Source organism: Cordyceps javanica, chromosome 5, assembly GCF_051103115.1.
Source record: "Cordyceps javanica chromosome 5, complete sequence".
NCBI classification, from domain to species: Eukaryota; Fungi; Ascomycota; class Sordariomycetes; order Hypocreales; family Cordycipitaceae; genus Cordyceps; species Cordyceps javanica.
The window spans coordinates 2531877-2548840 of NC_139299.1; the positions used below are offsets into that span (position 1 = coordinate 2531877).

General features: G+C 55.5%; 4 protein-coding genes across 4 annotated transcripts; 2 read left to right on the plus strand and 2 right to left on the minus strand.

Annotated features, from left to right (window-relative positions):
• Window positions 1-2289: 2289 nt before the first annotated feature.
• Window positions 2290-3129, minus strand: V2A60_008001 (acyl-CoA N-acyltransferase; the record flags this gene model as incomplete). The annotated part of the gene is made up of 1 exon (XM_083259279.1): window positions 2290-3129. The coding sequence occupies one exon, from the start codon at window positions 3127-3129 to the stop codon at window positions 2290-2292; it is 840 nt and encodes a 279-aa protein (XP_083115405.1).
• A 615-nt stretch (window positions 3130-3744) lies between these two features.
• On the plus strand, window positions 3745-5591 carry V2A60_008002 (HAD domain phosphoesterase family swiss army knife RNA repair protein; the record flags this gene model as incomplete). The annotated part of the gene is made up of 3 exons (XM_083259280.1): window positions 3745-3847; window positions 3911-3958; window positions 4018-5591. The coding sequence occupies 3 exons, from the start codon at window positions 3745-3747 to the stop codon at window positions 5589-5591; spliced, it is 1725 nt and encodes a 574-aa protein (XP_083115406.1).
• Window positions 5592-6170: 579 nt separating this feature from the next.
• On the minus strand, window positions 6171-8460 carry V2A60_008003 (translation initiation factor eIF2B catalytic subunit epsilon; the record flags this gene model as incomplete). The annotated part of the gene is made up of 3 exons (XM_083259281.1): window positions 6171-8198; window positions 8248-8304; window positions 8362-8460. 3 exons carry the CDS (start codon window positions 8458-8460, stop codon window positions 6171-6173), a joined length of 2184 nt encoding a protein of 727 aa, XP_083115407.1.
• A 6099-nt stretch (window positions 8461-14559) lies between these two features.
• On the plus strand, window positions 14560-16731 carry V2A60_008004 (HSF-type DNA-binding-domain-containing protein; the record flags this gene model as incomplete). Its single annotated transcript, XM_083259282.1, has 7 exons — window positions 14560-14619; window positions 14687-14703; window positions 14785-14857; window positions 14914-15054; window positions 15120-15998; window positions 16048-16246; window positions 16334-16731. 7 exons carry the CDS (start codon window positions 14560-14562, stop codon window positions 16729-16731), a joined length of 1767 nt encoding a protein of 588 aa, XP_083115408.1.
• Between the last annotated feature and the right edge of the window lie 233 nt (window positions 16732-16964).

A 16964-nucleotide genomic window follows, 5' to 3' on the forward strand; every position in this document is an offset into this window, starting at 1 on the left:
AATAGCACCAAAAGACCAGGGTCACTCAGGAACATGTGGGTTCCTGAGAAAAAGAAGGCTCAATTATTGGATGATGGAAAAAAATCTTTCTGCGTTAATGGGCAGCGGATATAAAAGGGGGAAATGGGCTTTCCGTTTCATTTTTCCCTTATTAGTCGCTAAAGAAAACCGGTTTTTTTCGAGGTCATTGCGAAATTAGGCAAGGTGGCGGTGCAAGCCAACCGAATTTTTTTTTAGAGACAAGCAGAGAAATCGACCCGAGTCTAGACTTGTGTCGAGCCGTTGCGGAGAGCCAGCCGGAGGGAACGCAGGGGGGGGGGCGTTGATGTGGAGGGAAACAAGGGTGTGTGTGTAAGTAAGTACGGATAGAGGTAGAGAGAGCCATTGGAGGAAAGAAGTACAGTAAAAGCCCTGGCCAAATACAAGGCTTCAGCGCCGTGATTTACAGTGGGTTTTGTGGTGGACAGGCGCTTGTACTATAGTGGGCAGCTGCCTGTCTCGTAGTGAACATTGGGCTGGAGTATAGAGGATCAGTGCTGTATTTTTAGGGCTGCCAAGGTCGGGTAGAACTAGGCTCGGCCTGCCTCGTTCTCGTACTGGATCGAGTAAGTACAGCCACATGTCCCCCCCCCCCAGCTGTAGCCTGTGGGCAAGGGTCCCGGTTCTCTTTGGAGGAAAAAAGAGGGGGGGAACTGCTCGCCTCTCTCTCTCCCCAGCCGGAGACACAATGTCTTGTATATCGCCGATCTCCAGGGGGTGGTGGGTGGTACGACCCTTGACGAATTGAAGAATAGTGATCTGCACGGATCAAAGAGCTGAGGAAGAGCGGCCAACGCCATACATGGAACGTGCATGAGAGATGTGGTTAGGCTGTTTTCATTGCCAAGAGCTGGTGATGTGCGGATACTGATAAGCAGATGTGAATTGGGGGGGCGGATTCGCCGTTTATTCGAATCGGAATATAGTTTTACATGGGAGATGCGGATGAAGAATATCGGCATGAGGTTGGCAGAACTAGGGCAAGGCATTATGATTATTATGATTATTATGATTATTATGATTATTATGATTATTAAAAACAAAGACAAGCACTGAGCTTGGTGTACCAGTATACGTACGAGCCGCACACACTCCCCTTCTTGTGACCATCCCGACTTACAGGCACACAAAGTTTATCTTGATCCTCTTTTCTTTTTCTTCTTCTCCTCCCTGCTCATGCCGAGACCTATTCACCGCAACGACATATATCAGCAGAGATATATTACCTCTCTAGCGTCGTCATCTCCTGGCCGTTTTGTCTTTATTTTTTTCCAAAACGTCCAAGCTCTTAGTCCCTTCCCCCCCGCCCTCCTCTTCTCTCCTCTCCTCCCGGGGCAACGTCTTCCGAGACAAGACAGCAAAGACCCTGAGATAGGCTAGTGACACCCTATCTCTCTGAATTAACTTTTTCGTTTCCCCCCGTTGGCCTTTCCGGCAGACATACCGGCAAGAGTTGATTCGTCAAACGCTCGGGAACGTGGTAGCTCTCGCCGGCGGTGATCCTGCAGCCCCGCCCAACGGTATGGACATTATCGAACCATGCACGGGCCGGTGCGCCACCACCGCCGCCGCCGCCGCCGCCGCCGCCGTCGCCGGGGAAAGAGAGGACCGGGGGTGCGGGGGGGAGGCGGCGGCCGAGGAGCAGGAGGAGGAGGAGGAGGAGGATAGTTTGACGCCATTGTGCCAGCAGACAGCAAGGGGGGTGTTGAGTGGGCTGGGCGGCCTCTCGCGTATGCATGTTTGAGAAGTTTCTGAACCCCCAGTCAGGTAAGAAAAAGAAGAAGAAAAAGAAAAGAAAAGAGCGTGCCCCGTGCAGCTTGAATGCTTGCATACCGTTGCATCGTGTCAATGTCGGCAGATGTTGGTCTAGCGGTATTGCTGCGCGCGGAGCACGGCTTTTTTTTTTTCGGGGGGGCGGGACAGGTTCTGTCGAGATCATGCAATTTCAATGTTGAAATGCAACATTTTCTGGCTCCTGTATACTCTGATATGCTTTGTTATTTCTGTACTCTATAGCCAACGCGGGATATACCAAAGCGTCAGCCTCAGTTGCCCCCCCTGCCATTCACATGGACCAGAGCCCCCCCTCCATCCCGCATCTCGATAGTGTAATGTAGCAGGCATTCGCACCCCCTTTGCTCCCCCGAAATCTCTCCTCTCGATCCCAAAATATATTCCCATCCTTCTCTCTTTTCCCTCCCGGCCCACACGCCCCCCCCCCTCCTTCTCCCCATCTTCCTCTTCCGTTCCTCAACTCACGCTGCTTCTGGTCGTCTTGGGGAGATACTTCATGTATCGGAAGACGTAGTGCCCCCACGTCGCGTCCTCGCCCTCGCCGGGGGGCTTGCACGGCGCGTACAGGTCCAGGTCCAGGTCCAGGGCGCGGACCACCTCGAAGCCGCTCTTGCGGTACATGCCCCACGCCGGGTCCGACGAGTGCACCCACGCAAAGACGTCGCCGCCCTCGGCGTCGCAAATGTCCGTGCCCCAGCGCAGCAGCGCCGAGCCCGCCCCGCGGCCCTGGTACGCCGGGTCGACCGTCAGCCCGATGATGAAGAGGCACCGCGTGCCCGCCGGCATCACCTCGGCCATCCAGGCCTGCATGTCGGCGTCGGTGAGGGCCACGAGGCGCTTGATCGGGTCCGTCTCCTCCTCCTCGTCCGCCTCCTCCTGCTGCTGTTCCTCGACGGCGGACGGCGCTTCTTCTTCTTCTCTGGCTTGCTCCTCCGTCTTTGGCGCCTCGGCCGGTGAGGCGGCGGCGGCGGCGGCGGCGGCGGCGGCGGCAGCCTCGGCTACGCGCTCCTCAAAGTACGGCATGCGCTTGGGCACGAAGCCCTTGATGCCCCAGTTGCACACTCCCATAATCTCACCCGTCGCCTCGTCGACCGCCTTGAGCACATGGCACGTCCGCGATGTCAGGTAGCCCGGCATGCTCTCGAGCGTGTACTTTTCCATATCAAACGGCTCCTTCTCGCCCAGCGCCTTCATCTGCGTCTGCCGGTCGCTCGCAAACGCCTGCCCTGCGAGCCTGGCTACGGCGGGTATGTCCTCGGGCTGAAGGCGCCCGATACGCATGCCTTGCGGTGCCATGGTGCTCTGTCGATTCGGAGAGTTTTGATTGATGTGCTTTGGATCGTTGGTATACAAGTATGGTATAGTGAAAGTCGATATTCAAACCGTAAGGCATAGTGCTTTTTATAGTTGTAGTCCAAACACCCATAGTCTATAAAATGGTGGGGTAGAGTAGCCATCTGAGATCGCTTCCCGGCTGAGTCACTCGGCCGTGCTGATGGCAGCTTCTGCTGAAAAATAAGGGGAAAAAAGTACGTAAAATCTGCAAAATCTTGAAAAGGATAGATGTGAGCTTGCATTCAATGCAGATCCCGTCAATGTACAGGAAGCCATCTCGATATCTATCCACCTTGTATAGGACCCAGCCCGTCTTGGCCATGCATGTCGTTGTGGCAGCCCCACTCCAACCCCAAGCTTCAATTTTGGGCCGGTCCAACTTTTTTTGAACCTCACCTCATCTCCCACTTCCTTTCCAGCCATCAGGGAGACCTCCAAGACAAACTCCCCATCGACAGCCTCCGGGCGACCGACTGCGAACCGCCCAAGCGACCTCCCGTACACGGAATTGCTCACCGTTTCATGACTACTGCGCTCGCCGGTTCGAGACGCCGCCTGATTTCCTCGCCGCGCGCCATGGCGTCCGCCTTTGGCCACTACAATGGCGCCGGCCAGAAGCGCAGCCAGTTCACAGTCACGGCGCTCGGCCGATGGTCGAGCCTCAACAAGACGCTTCCTGGTGTGTGACATTGGGTAGCTGTCTAGTAGACAGGAGCAAGAACAAACTGACATGCAGCTGCAGCCGTCGACAAGATATCCGCCCTCCACGTCTACGACTTTGACAATACCCGTGCGTCTGCGCATCGCACCCCGCTCCTGTCGTGATGTTGACTGACCTGTAACAAACAGTCTTCAAAACTCCCCTCCCAAACCAGACCTTATGGACCGGCCCTACGATCGGCATGCTGTCTCGGCAGGACGCATTTATCAACAGCGGCTGGTGGCACGATAACCGCATCCTGGGCGCGACGGGCCTGGGTATCGAGCAAGAGGAGCCCCGTGCCTGGGAAGGCTTCTGGAACGAAAAGGTCGTCGAGCTTGTGCGCCTGACAATGAAGCAGCCCGATGCGCTGTGCGTGCTGCTCACCGGCCGCGGCGAGCAGCGCTTCGCCGACCTCCTGCGCCGCATCGCCGCCAGCAAGCACCTCGATTTCGACATGCTCTGCCTCAAGCCCCAGGTCGGCCCGGCCAACCAGAAATTTTCCAGCACCATGAACTTCAAGCAGGAGCTGCTCACCGAGATCATGGAGACGTACAAGCACGCGCAGGAGATTCGCATCTACGAGGACCGCCCGGCGCACACGCAGGGCTTTCGAGACTTCTTCGAGCACTACAACAACGCGCAGCGTGTCCGGCCCACGCGTGGGCCCATCCAAGCTGATGTTGTGCAGGTCAAGGACACGCAGACGGCGCTGGACCCTGTCGTCGAAGTCGCGCAAGTGCAGCGCATGATCAACGAGCACAACGAGGCCATGCAGCGCCAGCCGTTGCACCTGCGACCCAACGCTCTACGCATCAAGAAGACCGTCTTCTTCACCAGCTACGTCATCGATCGCGCCGACTCCCAGCGGCTCCTGGCGCTCATGTCGATCCCGCGCAAGGCGCCTTCCGGCGACGTGACGCGCATCCACGGCACCAACATCATCATCGTTCCGCGCCCATGCCCCAAGCCCATCCTCGACAAGGTCGGCGGCCTCGGCGGCAAAATGACGTGGCAGGTGACCGGCACCGCTTGCTACAACGACACCATCTGGGCGGCGTGCGTCACGCCTGTGCCGGCCACGGCCGCGTACCACACCGAGAACCGGGTCCCTCTCGTCGTACTGGCCCTCAAGAAGGGCGCGCGGCCCGCCGACGCGGCCAAGATCAACACCTGGTCCGCGCTGCCGCCGGAAAGACGCTTCACCTTTACCACAACGGTCAGCGAAAAGGCTGCTCTGCGCGTCGAGGCGGACGACCCGCGGCAAAACGAGTACGACAGCCTGTTTGCCAACAAGACCAACACTGGTGGTCACAGCAATAAAGCCAACGCCGCCATCAATAGCAATGGTGATCACAATAGCAACAGCAACAGCGGTAAGCGGAAACACAACGGCGACGACTGGAACCCGCCGAAGCAACCCGCCGCCGACGCCGCCGCTGCGGCCGCTGCAGCCGCTAATCCCGGCCGCGGTGGCCGCGGCGGTCGCGGCGGTAGGGGTGGTCAGGCCGCCGGACGCGGACGCGGCGGCAAGGGCAAAAAGGGCAGGGGTGGCTACGCCGCGCACTACCGCTCGCTCGACGACGTCGGCTCCAAGAACGTCACCGCCGAGGTCAACTACGACGACGCGCACCCGCCGGCCAACGCACCGACCGGCCCGCGCGGCGACAAGGGCCGTCCCAACGGCGGCAACCACGTCACTGATCTGCAAGGCTATTACTGAGCATTCACACGGATGAGGTTTGCAGTGTCTCTCTGCCGTTGCAAGGGATAGGAATGGGAGGGAGCGGGCTGATAAGAAAGGACGTAATGTATGTGATATCCCCGATGTACTGTTTCATGTATCCAGAGAAACGGAACCAAAGAATCGGGCGGGCTCTTTGTTGTTATTGTTTTTCATGAGGGGGTTTTCTGTTATGCTGCGAAAATTGTAGCATCTATTCATGTCCATGTTTGGCGTTTTCCGAGGACAATATCTTTTCTATTTAGGTACGTTGCAGGTACACACACACCCGTACACCCACACATATACACATATATTACAGCACAGGGAAAATCAGGTGGCGCAAAGTAACTTTTCATGATATTTTTCTTTATTTTCCTTTTCACATTTTCCCAAGTTCCCTCGATTCGGCGTGTCCCCGCGAACCAAACCAAAAAAATAGCGCTGTAAAATTCTGTAGATTTCCTTGGTATTCTTCTTTCTTGCCGAAAGTTTTCATCTATCCGCAAGACATGCATCTTTCCCTTTTATTTTCCCCTGCTTCATTTCCTCCCCTCCCCCGCGCGCGCGACAGATTGACTAGTCGCTGTCCTCGTCACTGTCGTCATCATCGTCCTCTTCCTCCGCATTCTCCAGCCACTCGACCAGCACCCTGCACTTATCCTTGATGGCGGCCATGCCCTCGCCGTCCGCGGCGCGCTCATCCTCCCACCACGCCAGGATGCCGTCCTCTTCGAGGACATCGAGCGCGTAGAGCTGCTGCATCAGGGCGGCGAGGACGGTGCCGGCCTTGGCGGCGTCGACGCCGCCACCACTACCCGCGGCGACGACCTCGCGCAGCGCCGTCTGGGTGGCGAGGACGAAGGCGACCTGCTCCGACTCGCCGCCGCCCACGCCGACCTCGCCGACAAACTTGACGGCGCCGGCGCGCGCCGTGAGGGCCTTCTCGGCGGCTTTGCTGGGCTCGAGCGGGGCGTCGCCGGTGCCGGGCACTGGGACGACGAGCTCCGCGGCGCGGCGCGCAAACGCCGTGGCCACGGCCCGCCGCATCATTTCGTCCGAGGCGTTGTTGGCGAGGCGCAGACCCATGAACTCGAGCTTGGCCGAGTCAAAGTCGCCCGAGTCGGCGCGCAGCGCGTCGAGCAGGCCGTGGACGGCGTCGGCATGGAACGACTCCTTGCCGGCGGTCTCGGGGTCGTCGGGCTCGTCGCCAAAGGCGGGCTCGCTGCCGTCGCTCGAGTAGACGTCGGACGCGAGCGTCGACACTGACGACGTCGAGACATTGAAGCCCGCCGTTGAATAGACGAGCGACTGCTGCAGACGTGCTGGGTCGTCGTCCTCGAGCTCGTCGGTCTCGGGGTCGTGGAAGGCGGCGCCGACGCCGTCAGAACCGACTAGGGTCACATCTGTCGCGACGGACTGGCCGAGCGGCGAGAGTGCGGATATGGCGGCGTTCTCGGGTATGCTGACACCGTCCCCAATGCACACGCCAAAGGAGAGGAGCGCACCAGAGGCGATGGTGGCGTTTTTGCCAACCTTGGTGCCGTCCGCCAGGATGGCGTGTGTGATGGTGGCGTTTTCGTCAATCGAAACGTCGTTCCAGATGAACGAGTCTGTGAGGGTGACGCCGGCGGCGACTACGCAGCCGCTGCCGATGATGCAGTTGGTGACGGTGGTGCCCGCACCGATGCTGGTGTTGGCGCCAATGATGGAGTTTCGCAGGCGCGCGCTCGAGGCATGGCACGCGCTCTGCTCAATGACGACGCTGTTGGGATGGGCCTGGTAGGAGGATTTCGGAGCGAGGTTGTTCTCCGGGATGAAGGGAAAGGTCCAGCGGCCGAGGACGTCGCGGCTGACGGCGTCGTACATTTGCAGATTGCTGGCGCGGGCGGCGTAGCCGTCCTCGACGACGTGGGCGTAAATCATCTTGCCGTTGAGCTCCCAGTCCTTGAGGACGCCGTGGAGGAAGTTGCGGCGGGGCAGCTCGTAGTCGAAGCTCTCGGACCAGAGCGCGAGCACCTCGGGCGTGCAAATGTCGACCTGGGCGTCGATGAGGTCGGCGCGCACGTCAAAGTCGGTCGAGAGCTCGTCGGGGATGGCCGGGTCGAGCAGCGCGTAGTGGTCGCCGCCAATCGGGCTCATCTCGTCGTAGTGCAGGCAGCGCTGCGTCTTGTTGTCGACGACGAAGACGGGCGTCAGGCCGTTGGCCTTTGTGCGGTGGGCGTCCCGGCCGCCGCTGCGCAGCACGCACGTCATGATGTTGAAGGCGCTCTCCTCGCGCCGCCGGCGGTGCGCCGCCAGCACCCCATCGAGCATCAGGTTTGCCACCAGGTCGCCGTGCACCAGGATAAAGTCGCCGTCGATGAGCGACCGCGTGTCGAGGTCCCGCAGAACGTCGCCCGCCGATCGCGCGTCCGCTACGCGGATGAACTGTATGAGGGAGAAGGGGGACGACTTGGAGGCCGTCGACCACCGCGAGCGGTTAATGTGCTCCTCGACGGCGTCGGTGTTGGCGCCGCAGTAGAGGAAGACTTCGTTGACGCCGTTCATGGCCAGGAACTCGAGGGTGTACTCGATCAGCGGCGTATTGCCCAGCGGGAGAAGACACTGCGCTTGTTAGTCGGGTCCAGTTCAGGTCGTCTGTGTCGGCTCGTACTCTTGGTTTGTCCACCGTGAACGGCTTGAATCGGTCCTGGAAGGAATCGGCGAGGATCTGGAATTCGCCCGGGTCAGTCGAGAAATGGTACCCCGCGGTGGGAGCTGCACTCACCACAGCCTGCAGGACGTCCTCGCCCTTGCTTTCGGCACCCGACTTGGCGGGTTTTTTGCCCTTGCCCGAGCTGGCGCTGTTCTTTCCCTTGTGCGACATGATTGCGCGAGAAGAAGAGCGGGAGGCAATGCGCTGGCCAAAAGCTGCAAGATGGAGCTGTCAAAGGTGGGTTGTGACTCAAAATCGGTGCCCGGGTTCAAGTGGGCTAGTTTTGCCATGAAGCGGCCTACAGAACCTACCCTAGAGTCGTCTGCATCGTTTGGCGTTGAAGTGGAACTATAGCATCGAAATATTACTGCGTTTATCAATGGGTAGTAAACTGAATCAATGTCAGATAAGAGTCATTTTCCTTATTTTGAAGATCAGTAACTTGACTGGTTTCTGCCCCGCGATCATCGAGCGTCCCGGCTCCCGGTTCACTCATTTCCGCATCCCAATCTATCAGATTTCAGCTCTGCTGTTTTTTTTCTAATGTGTTTTCATCTGGATATGCCATGCGCATTGACTGGACAAGTTGGCCAATAGTGAGAAAAGCTCGTCATGGCCAAAATCACAGGACCTCCCGATGATCAAACTATGCCCGCGCATGATGTTCCATCTACACCACAGCAAAGCTCGATTGGGAGCATCGAGCCTTCGGCGAGCCATCAAAGCGCGTACGACGTTGTGTCCTCCTGAAACAGCTCTAGCGGGCTTTCATAAGAACCCCATGTTTTGCCCTGACTGTGGCATTGGAAAGTTGATTATACGGACCCAAGATGTCTCTCTTGCTGTCATCTGGTCGATTCTGCATCGAAACGGGGGTGAGTGAGCACGCAATGAAGTATGTCGTACAGCCTCGAGTAGCATTGAACTCATTTGAGCCGATCTTATGTGTGAGTGTGAGTGTGTGTGTGTGTGTGTGTGTTTTCAGGCAAGTGCTCATAAACACGTAGAAATGGGCCGGCACGGTTTTTTTTTGTGAGTATCTAGAGTGATTCCATCACGGGGCAGGTTGCGACGGTTCCGAGAAAATGCGAGGGCTGCCCGTCGCAGCCAACTATCAAATGCCACCGCAAAGTTTGGGACAAGCAGGCCTTCCACCACAACATTTGGGTTGAAGAAAGTCACCCGTGCCAACTTGGAATGCCGTCAGATACCGACCCTGAGTGAACCAAGCCCCGACACGTCACCGTGGCTTGTCGCTCAGGCCCGGCGCGCCGACATCAGGACGTGTACGTGCTTTGCCATGAGCTGGTAACCAGGATCCGTAAAGAGACGTATAGGGTGAAACTATTCCAAAGCCTTTTCTTGTACTATTTACTGTAAACATCATGGGTACTTTAGGTAGCTAATTCCTGATAAATTCGTTCCTAATTGGACCCATTTTATAACCCATTAAAGGGTTCTATTACTTTCTGTCAGTGCTATAGCTGTGTTATCACACGCCCAGGTTATTTAATATCAGGCCTTCTGTACCTATATGTACCTACCCTTCCTATATTCAATCCCTGTTTGTACGAAAATTATGCCAGGTCAGCGCGATGCAGTTACGGATAAAGATCACTCGCGGAAGAAGAGTCCCCCATGCCGATGGGACGACGCCGTTCACGCCAACGCGAAGGCATCAGCCGAATCTCACAGACGAGATCCTGCGGGGATCCCACGCATGGGGAAGGTCGAGAATGAATACGAACCATCTCCACAAAGTCGGCGTACTGGGAAGCTACACATCAGGCACAGGTTTCGCATTCTTCGAGGACAGAGCATCAATAACCATTGAGAGTGGTGCTGGTACTACTTAAGAGCTGAGACTTGAGCGCTGTCAAATCGCATAGATGTGTTTTTTTTTTTGGCGGCAAGATGACATGTACTTCACTCAGTTATAACAAGTTTCGTTTCGGTTTGCCACAGTTTTGGCCACCAGCCTGGCGGCGGCGGCCCAAGTGCGGCAGCAAGCGTCTTGTCGCCTCCCCCTCCGGCAGACACGACATGAACTTGAGACATGGGTTTGGATTGTCGATTCATTAGTAGGGCTCCTCTTGGACGCAAAACTGTACCGAGCGGGCGGGCGGTGGTGAAGTCGCCTGTGCTGTGTGGCGGCGCGGGGCGTGTTGGCTTTGTGGCGCGCCGGTTCGTAGGTTAGGCAGCCCGAGTCTCAGAGTTGGTCTCAGAAACTTATGCCAGTATTGACGACGCCGGTCTACTCCCACATCAAAAGTTAAAATAGAAAAGATTTGCACCAGAATGCCCCAGAAACAAAAGGAATGACTGGTGATAATATCATTGTAGACAAATACGAATGCCAGACACAGTACAAGCGACACAGTACAAGCGACATAGTACAAGCGACACAGTACAACCGACACAGTACAACCGACACAGTACAACCGACCTGTCAGATGTCACAGGCTACTAGAGACAGAGGAAGCGACCGAGCATTCTGTAATCTGTAGGGAAACTAGCCATGTACATACATAGCCGGTGGTCTCATTCCAGAATCCTGGGCAATGACCAAGCGTGGCAGTCATTTTCGGGACACAGCAGGGCGCATGCCTGTTAGTGTGGCCGCGCAGTGTTGCATCATTTACGGCTGGATCCGAGAGCTTACTTATAGAACGAGGCTAGGCACGATTCAGAGAGGTCATATGGCAACGTCCGGGACGAGCAAGGTTTGGGCATTTTGAAATGAGGGGGATCAGTGTGCAGTAACATTATTCCCAGCATTACGTAGCAATAGTGAAAGAGGATCAATCTCCAATATTACCCAGTCGGACTCTGTACTTAGTCAAAAAGGCAAAATGCGGACGCGATGCTAGTGACTAACTTGGCGCATCATAATGCGTGATTGAGAAATGGCGCCGTCCTTTTTTCGATAGACACGAGATCTGCTTTCCCAGCGCATCGAACTGGGGCCAACACACAGACATGGATATGGGCTCTGGCAAGTTTGTGTAGGTTTTCGATGTGTGGGCGGCACCAGGCGTGTCAAATACAACCAGGAAAACAAGGCTCGGGCTACTAAGTAGCATGTGGCCTACTGAAAGTATCTGGCGAGGCTGTAAGCGCTGGTGCGGTAAAAATTAAAATTAACAAAGATTAAGACTTGATTACAAGGTTAAGAGGACCAAGGAGTATAAAGATAAGGGCAACGAGATGAATCATCAAAAAGGGGACAAAATGATTAGAAGAAAACAAAAAAAAAAGGCAAAGGAGTAAGTGGAAAAAAAAAAAAAATAAGGTTTGGAAGCTGGTTCTGGGGGACGCGGAATCGGAGAGGGCCAGGGCGCGAAGGAAATTGCGCAACGGAGAATAATTCTGCAATTGGTCGATACCAACGGGAGAGTTCCGAGCAGAGAAGCATGACAGCCGAGTGGATGAGATGCAGCCAGGGCGGGCGTCTTGGACTCGTGCCGTGAAGTCTCGTTGTGAAGTGTTGTCATAAAGTCTTGTTGTGGAACAAAGACTCTTATCGTGCAGCCGTGTCGAAGGCGCGAGGCTGTACTCGGTACAGAGTAATACTGGTATGCAAGTACTGAGTAACTACTTTTATTAGCCAAGGTCAGTCGCCCATACTTACTTGGATTGGCGATTCGAGGTATACCGAGCATCAGTACTCCGTAGTTGGCGTGTGGGCAACGAGCAAGCCGCAGTGGATCGAGGACGGAAAGTGGACGGGGGTGTCAGGCCAATGATGGAGGGCGGCGACGAGGCGGGCAGCAATAGCGCGGAGAGATGGATGGGGCGGTGATGCACGACGAGGGGACGGAGGTGAGGGTGACAAGCTGCCTGGTGCGCATATTACGAGGCGATGTGGAGATGGAGTAATACTGAGTACGCAAGCCCGCCCGTGCTAGTAGAAATATTGCGTGCGTACGTGCGCGTGTGCGTGTGTAGGGAAACGGGGTCGGTGTCGAGAAATGGGAGGGTTGTATGTGACGGGGCGATGGTGGTGATGAGAGCAAGGTGATGTTGATGTTGATGATGATGTTGATGCGGATGATGGATAAGTAGGTGAGGATGACGAGAATGGTGCCGTTTGTCGTCTTTGAGAGATGTACGCCGTACTGAGCGGTAAATTGTACGGGAACTTGAGTATACTGAGTAAGTACCTAGCAGCGAAAAGGGCTCAGACAGAGACCTTGCTTGCTTGTTACTCGGTTGCAAGATGGCCACGGCTGTGTCAAGGTGCCCATCCAAGTACCTAATACACAAGTACCTACCTAAGTAGGTACTGAAGGTGGGTTGGCAGGAAGTTTCCAGTACTTCCAGGTTAGTACTTGGATTGTGGCTTGTATGGTCAGGTTAACAAGCATCAGTGTCACTGTGTCAGTACTTACTGACCTTAGTACTGAGTAGGCAAGTAGGCAAGTACAGATTACAACGAGTGCTGCCAACTTGGTCTGCAAAGCAAAGGAACCAAGTTAGTCTTTTGCTAATAATATACGCAATATAGCCGTGTTGTATATTAGGTGCCTGCAACCAAGTGTTTCTTTAGCGGCAGAGCGGCAGGAGAGGTACCTGAAAAAAGATGGGATGCGGGTGTAGAGTCGAGGTAACCGCACTACTGCAAGGCCGCCACGGCTACTGCAAGCGCTGTACTGATATAAGGATATTTGTTGTCGGACTGTGCTGATGTGGCTAGGTGTGCTTACCCAACAGATAGCCAGGTGCCAGGCACACAGCTACCTTGCCTATGTGGGTAGGTCCCTAAGTAATAAGCACCATGCCTCTGTATTTGTAGTGTTTCGACTAGCCTGAAATTAGTATGTTTCTTGTTTTTGCCTTCAACTTGTCAGACCCCTTCTTCTTCTTTTTTTTTTGTGTCTCCAGCACTGGTTCTTAGATAATCAGCCCCAAGTAATCATCATGTATACTCGGTACTTGGCAGACTCGTCAACAATCACTGTAGAACCCAGTCATGTATTGATTCAATACAGACAATTGCAACTTGCTAGACTCTCCTCCCATCCAACCCATCGTGATCCATCATGATCCATCATCCATCCATGCAAACTACTGCTCCTGCGCTGCACCCTCTCCTTCTCTGCCTCTTCATGCAAGCCCCTCCACAACAAAGTACGCCATCCACACCACCACGACGCACCAAAATCCACTAACAAACCACCTACAGGCTACCACAATACCACGACGCATCACGACGCTCCATCACCACCACCACCACCATCACCTCTTCTTTTTCTTCCGTCTCTCCTCCACCTCATCCTCCTCTTCCACCAGCCTTGCTCTACTCCCGCCTTGCCAGTCCTCCCAGACACCCTCCTTTCTTGTTCTTGTTCTTGTTCTTCAAGTCCTATCCATACTGCTCATCAACCTGCTCATCATCTTGTTTCTACTCAATCCCCATGGGCCCCCCCCCCCCCTTCCCCATGTGCTCCGCTCCTGGCCCTTGAAGCTTCTATTATTGTTCTACAAATCATCAACGTCATTCTTCCTCTTCTTGGCGTGCTAGTGTATAGAAAGCCGAATACCAAAAAACTAAAAAAAATTTGATCTTCATTCTTTTGTTTTACTATATATTCCTCTGCCGCCGCTGTTGCGATCGCTAAGTGGTTACCTGCTTATTAGGTACGACCACACAACCCTGCCTGCCCTGCCCCTACCAGTACCAATCAAGCATCGCGCCGCCCGGCGCCACACTCGCCGCCGCCTTGGCTGACTTTACTTTTTGGTCGCCCGCCGCTACTATCCGGTCGCTTCAATTTTATTTTATTTTATTTTTTATTTTTACTTTTTCCCTTCTCGCTCTTTCGCTTCAAGTCGTCGACAAAAATTGACACTTCATTCCCTCAAATCCTTCTCCAATTGCGTCCATCACCTATCCTTCACACGTCCGTTTCATTACTGAGTCGCGCCTACACGTCCGGTCTTTCTCCTCCCGTGGTTCGCCTGGTCGGTCAGCTTGTCCCGCCCCCGTCGACCTCTCCTCGTTCGGTGTCGCCGGTTCCCAACTCTCCGATCCCAACCTGGCCCGTCGTTGACATCGAACACCGATCCCCCCCTCCAAGGCTGCGCATCGCATCCCTCGTCGCGCCGGCCTGCGTGCACCTCAAAGGCATACTCAGCTTCCTGCCTTACTCTCGACCCTAAAATCCAGCGGCATCGGCCTCGCCTCTGTTCCACGATCGTTCTCCTGGCCCACCTCGTCGTCTCCAGCGAGGAGCCGACGCCGCGCCTTTTCCCCCTCCTCAACCCATCATGTCCGGCACAGCAGAAGTTGGCCCGCCTCAAGGCGCAGGCAATAATGCGAGCGAATTTGTACGTCGACTCGCCGCCGCTCGCCACCTTACTTATCCATCCAATACTAATACGCTCGCTACAACAGGTTCGCAAGTTGTTCAAGTACGCCGCTCGCCGCCCGCCGCCCTCTGCCCTCCGCTCACTTCGCCGTCGCCGCCTCTGATCAACGCTAACCACCTGTAGGATGTTGGAAGACCCTTCCCATCAAGACGTCGCGCGATGGGGAAAGGACGGCGATACATTCGTCGTCGTTGAAGTCCGTCTTGGCTCGATTCTCTCCCTACTTGGACACCCTGACCTAATCTCAAATAGGGCGAGAAATTCACCCGATCTATCCTCCCCAAACACTTCAAGCACAGCAACATGTCCAGCTTTATTCGCCAATTAAACAAATACGATTTCCATAAAGTCAAGCCCTCCGCTGATGCCGATGGCTCGCCCCCGAATGGCAATGTACGACCCCATCGCTTACCCTCCGCCTCCACCCGCAATCATCTCACTCTGACACCCTTTGGCAGGTCCTCGAGTTCAAGCATCCATACTTTCGCGTAGATAGCAAGGACGATCTCGACAACATTCGCCGCAAAGCACCAGCTCCCAGAAAACCCCAACCCCCCGAGGATTTCACAACCAGTCAACACGTCAGTGTCATTTCCGAGCAGCTCACCGCCACCCAGCAGCAGGTCCAGCAGCTGCAAGAGCTCTTTGCCGAAGTCTCGCAAACCAACCGACTTCTCATCAACGAAGTTATGACCCTGCAGAAAATGGTCAACGCCCAAAAGGGTGCGCAGCACGAGATGCTCAACTATCTCACCGTCTACCCGGGGGGTCACACAAACGCCATGATGAACCGTCCCATGGCCTCAAACGGAGCCGTTGCTCAGACGGATGGTGATGAATCCGCCCCCGAACTGCGCCGAGCCCGCGAGCTTTTGGCCAGCGTCCCTCCCGATGCCATTGCCGATCGCGAGCTCGAGCGCCTGCACGATGTCTACGGCCCCATGACCGACTCGAGCGCCATGGTCACTCCCGTCACCATGCCCATGCTGCACGACCCCATTACCGATCTCAGCCGATACCCCGTCTACCCAGTAGGCCAGACCGTTGGCATCGATCCTTTTGCTTCCGACCACATCCAGAAGCTCCCGTACGCCATGCCCGGCGACGCCGCTGCCGCCGCGGCGCTCCCCGATGCTCACCACCACAACCAGCAGCACACACCGACTTCGTCAGGGCCTACCCCGGTCATGGGAACTCCCGCGCCGGCCAACTCGAGAGAGGCGCCGGCCATCTGGGGGATCAAGAATCCCCGGGTTTTCCTCGTCGAAGATGACCCCACCTGTGCCAAAATTGGCATCAAGTTTCTCAAGTCGATGGGGTGCGAGGTGGAGCATGCCGTAAGTTGCGTCGTCGATATCCGACGGACAGTTGCTGACAAACATGTAGCCCGATGGTGTCGAAGCCTTTAACCGGATGAGCGCCGTGGGTAGAGATCACTTTGACCTAATCTTCATGGACATCATCATGCCTCAGCTCGACGGTGTTTCAGCAAGCATGTATATACGGCAGACCTGCCCTTCGACACCGATCATTGCCATGACGTCCAATATTCGCCCGGCCGAAGTCAATGGCTATTTCGAACATGGTGCGTATCCTGCCAACCAGTGTCTTTTTCTTTTTCCTCTTTTTTTTCTTTCATTTGCTTTACAAAATCAGCTAATCCGACCAGCAGGCATGAACGGTGTCCTGGCTAAGCCCTTCACCAAGGAAGGAATGCTCAAGTCAGTCAAAACACACCTCGCTCACTTGCTGAAGAACCCACCTCCCGCCGATGGTGCGGGCGCCTTCATTTTGCCTGCGATAGGGTTCATGGAAGGCGGGACGGCTGTCAAGCTGGAGCCTCAGACAACGAGTTCAGGGAACAATTGGGGCAACAATGGCATGTCGCAAGGCGACGTCGATCACAGATACGGCTTGGTGAACGGGGCTACAGGATACCAGATGGCAGGTACAAGCCGGTCAGCGTACGCCGCGGGCTTGGACGGCTCGACGGGACGAATGGCACCGGATCATGAGAGTCCTCCGGAGAAGCGCCAACGGCTGAATAATTCACAAGGCAACTTTTCTTGAAGAAAAACTATTGCCGACAGCGTGCCGGACCGTAAAGTCGAGACTTGCAGGATGATCGAAACAGCGAGTGGAAGCGACACATGTGATGCGCCAGGAGGAAATGTCGAGAGCTCAAAGACGAACAAAGCAGCAAGTGGAAGAGACGCAAATCAGGTGCCGGGGCGAAATGTCGAGAGCTTCAGGATTACCAAAGCAGCGAGTGGAAGCGAGACAAATTAGGCACCGGTAGGTGC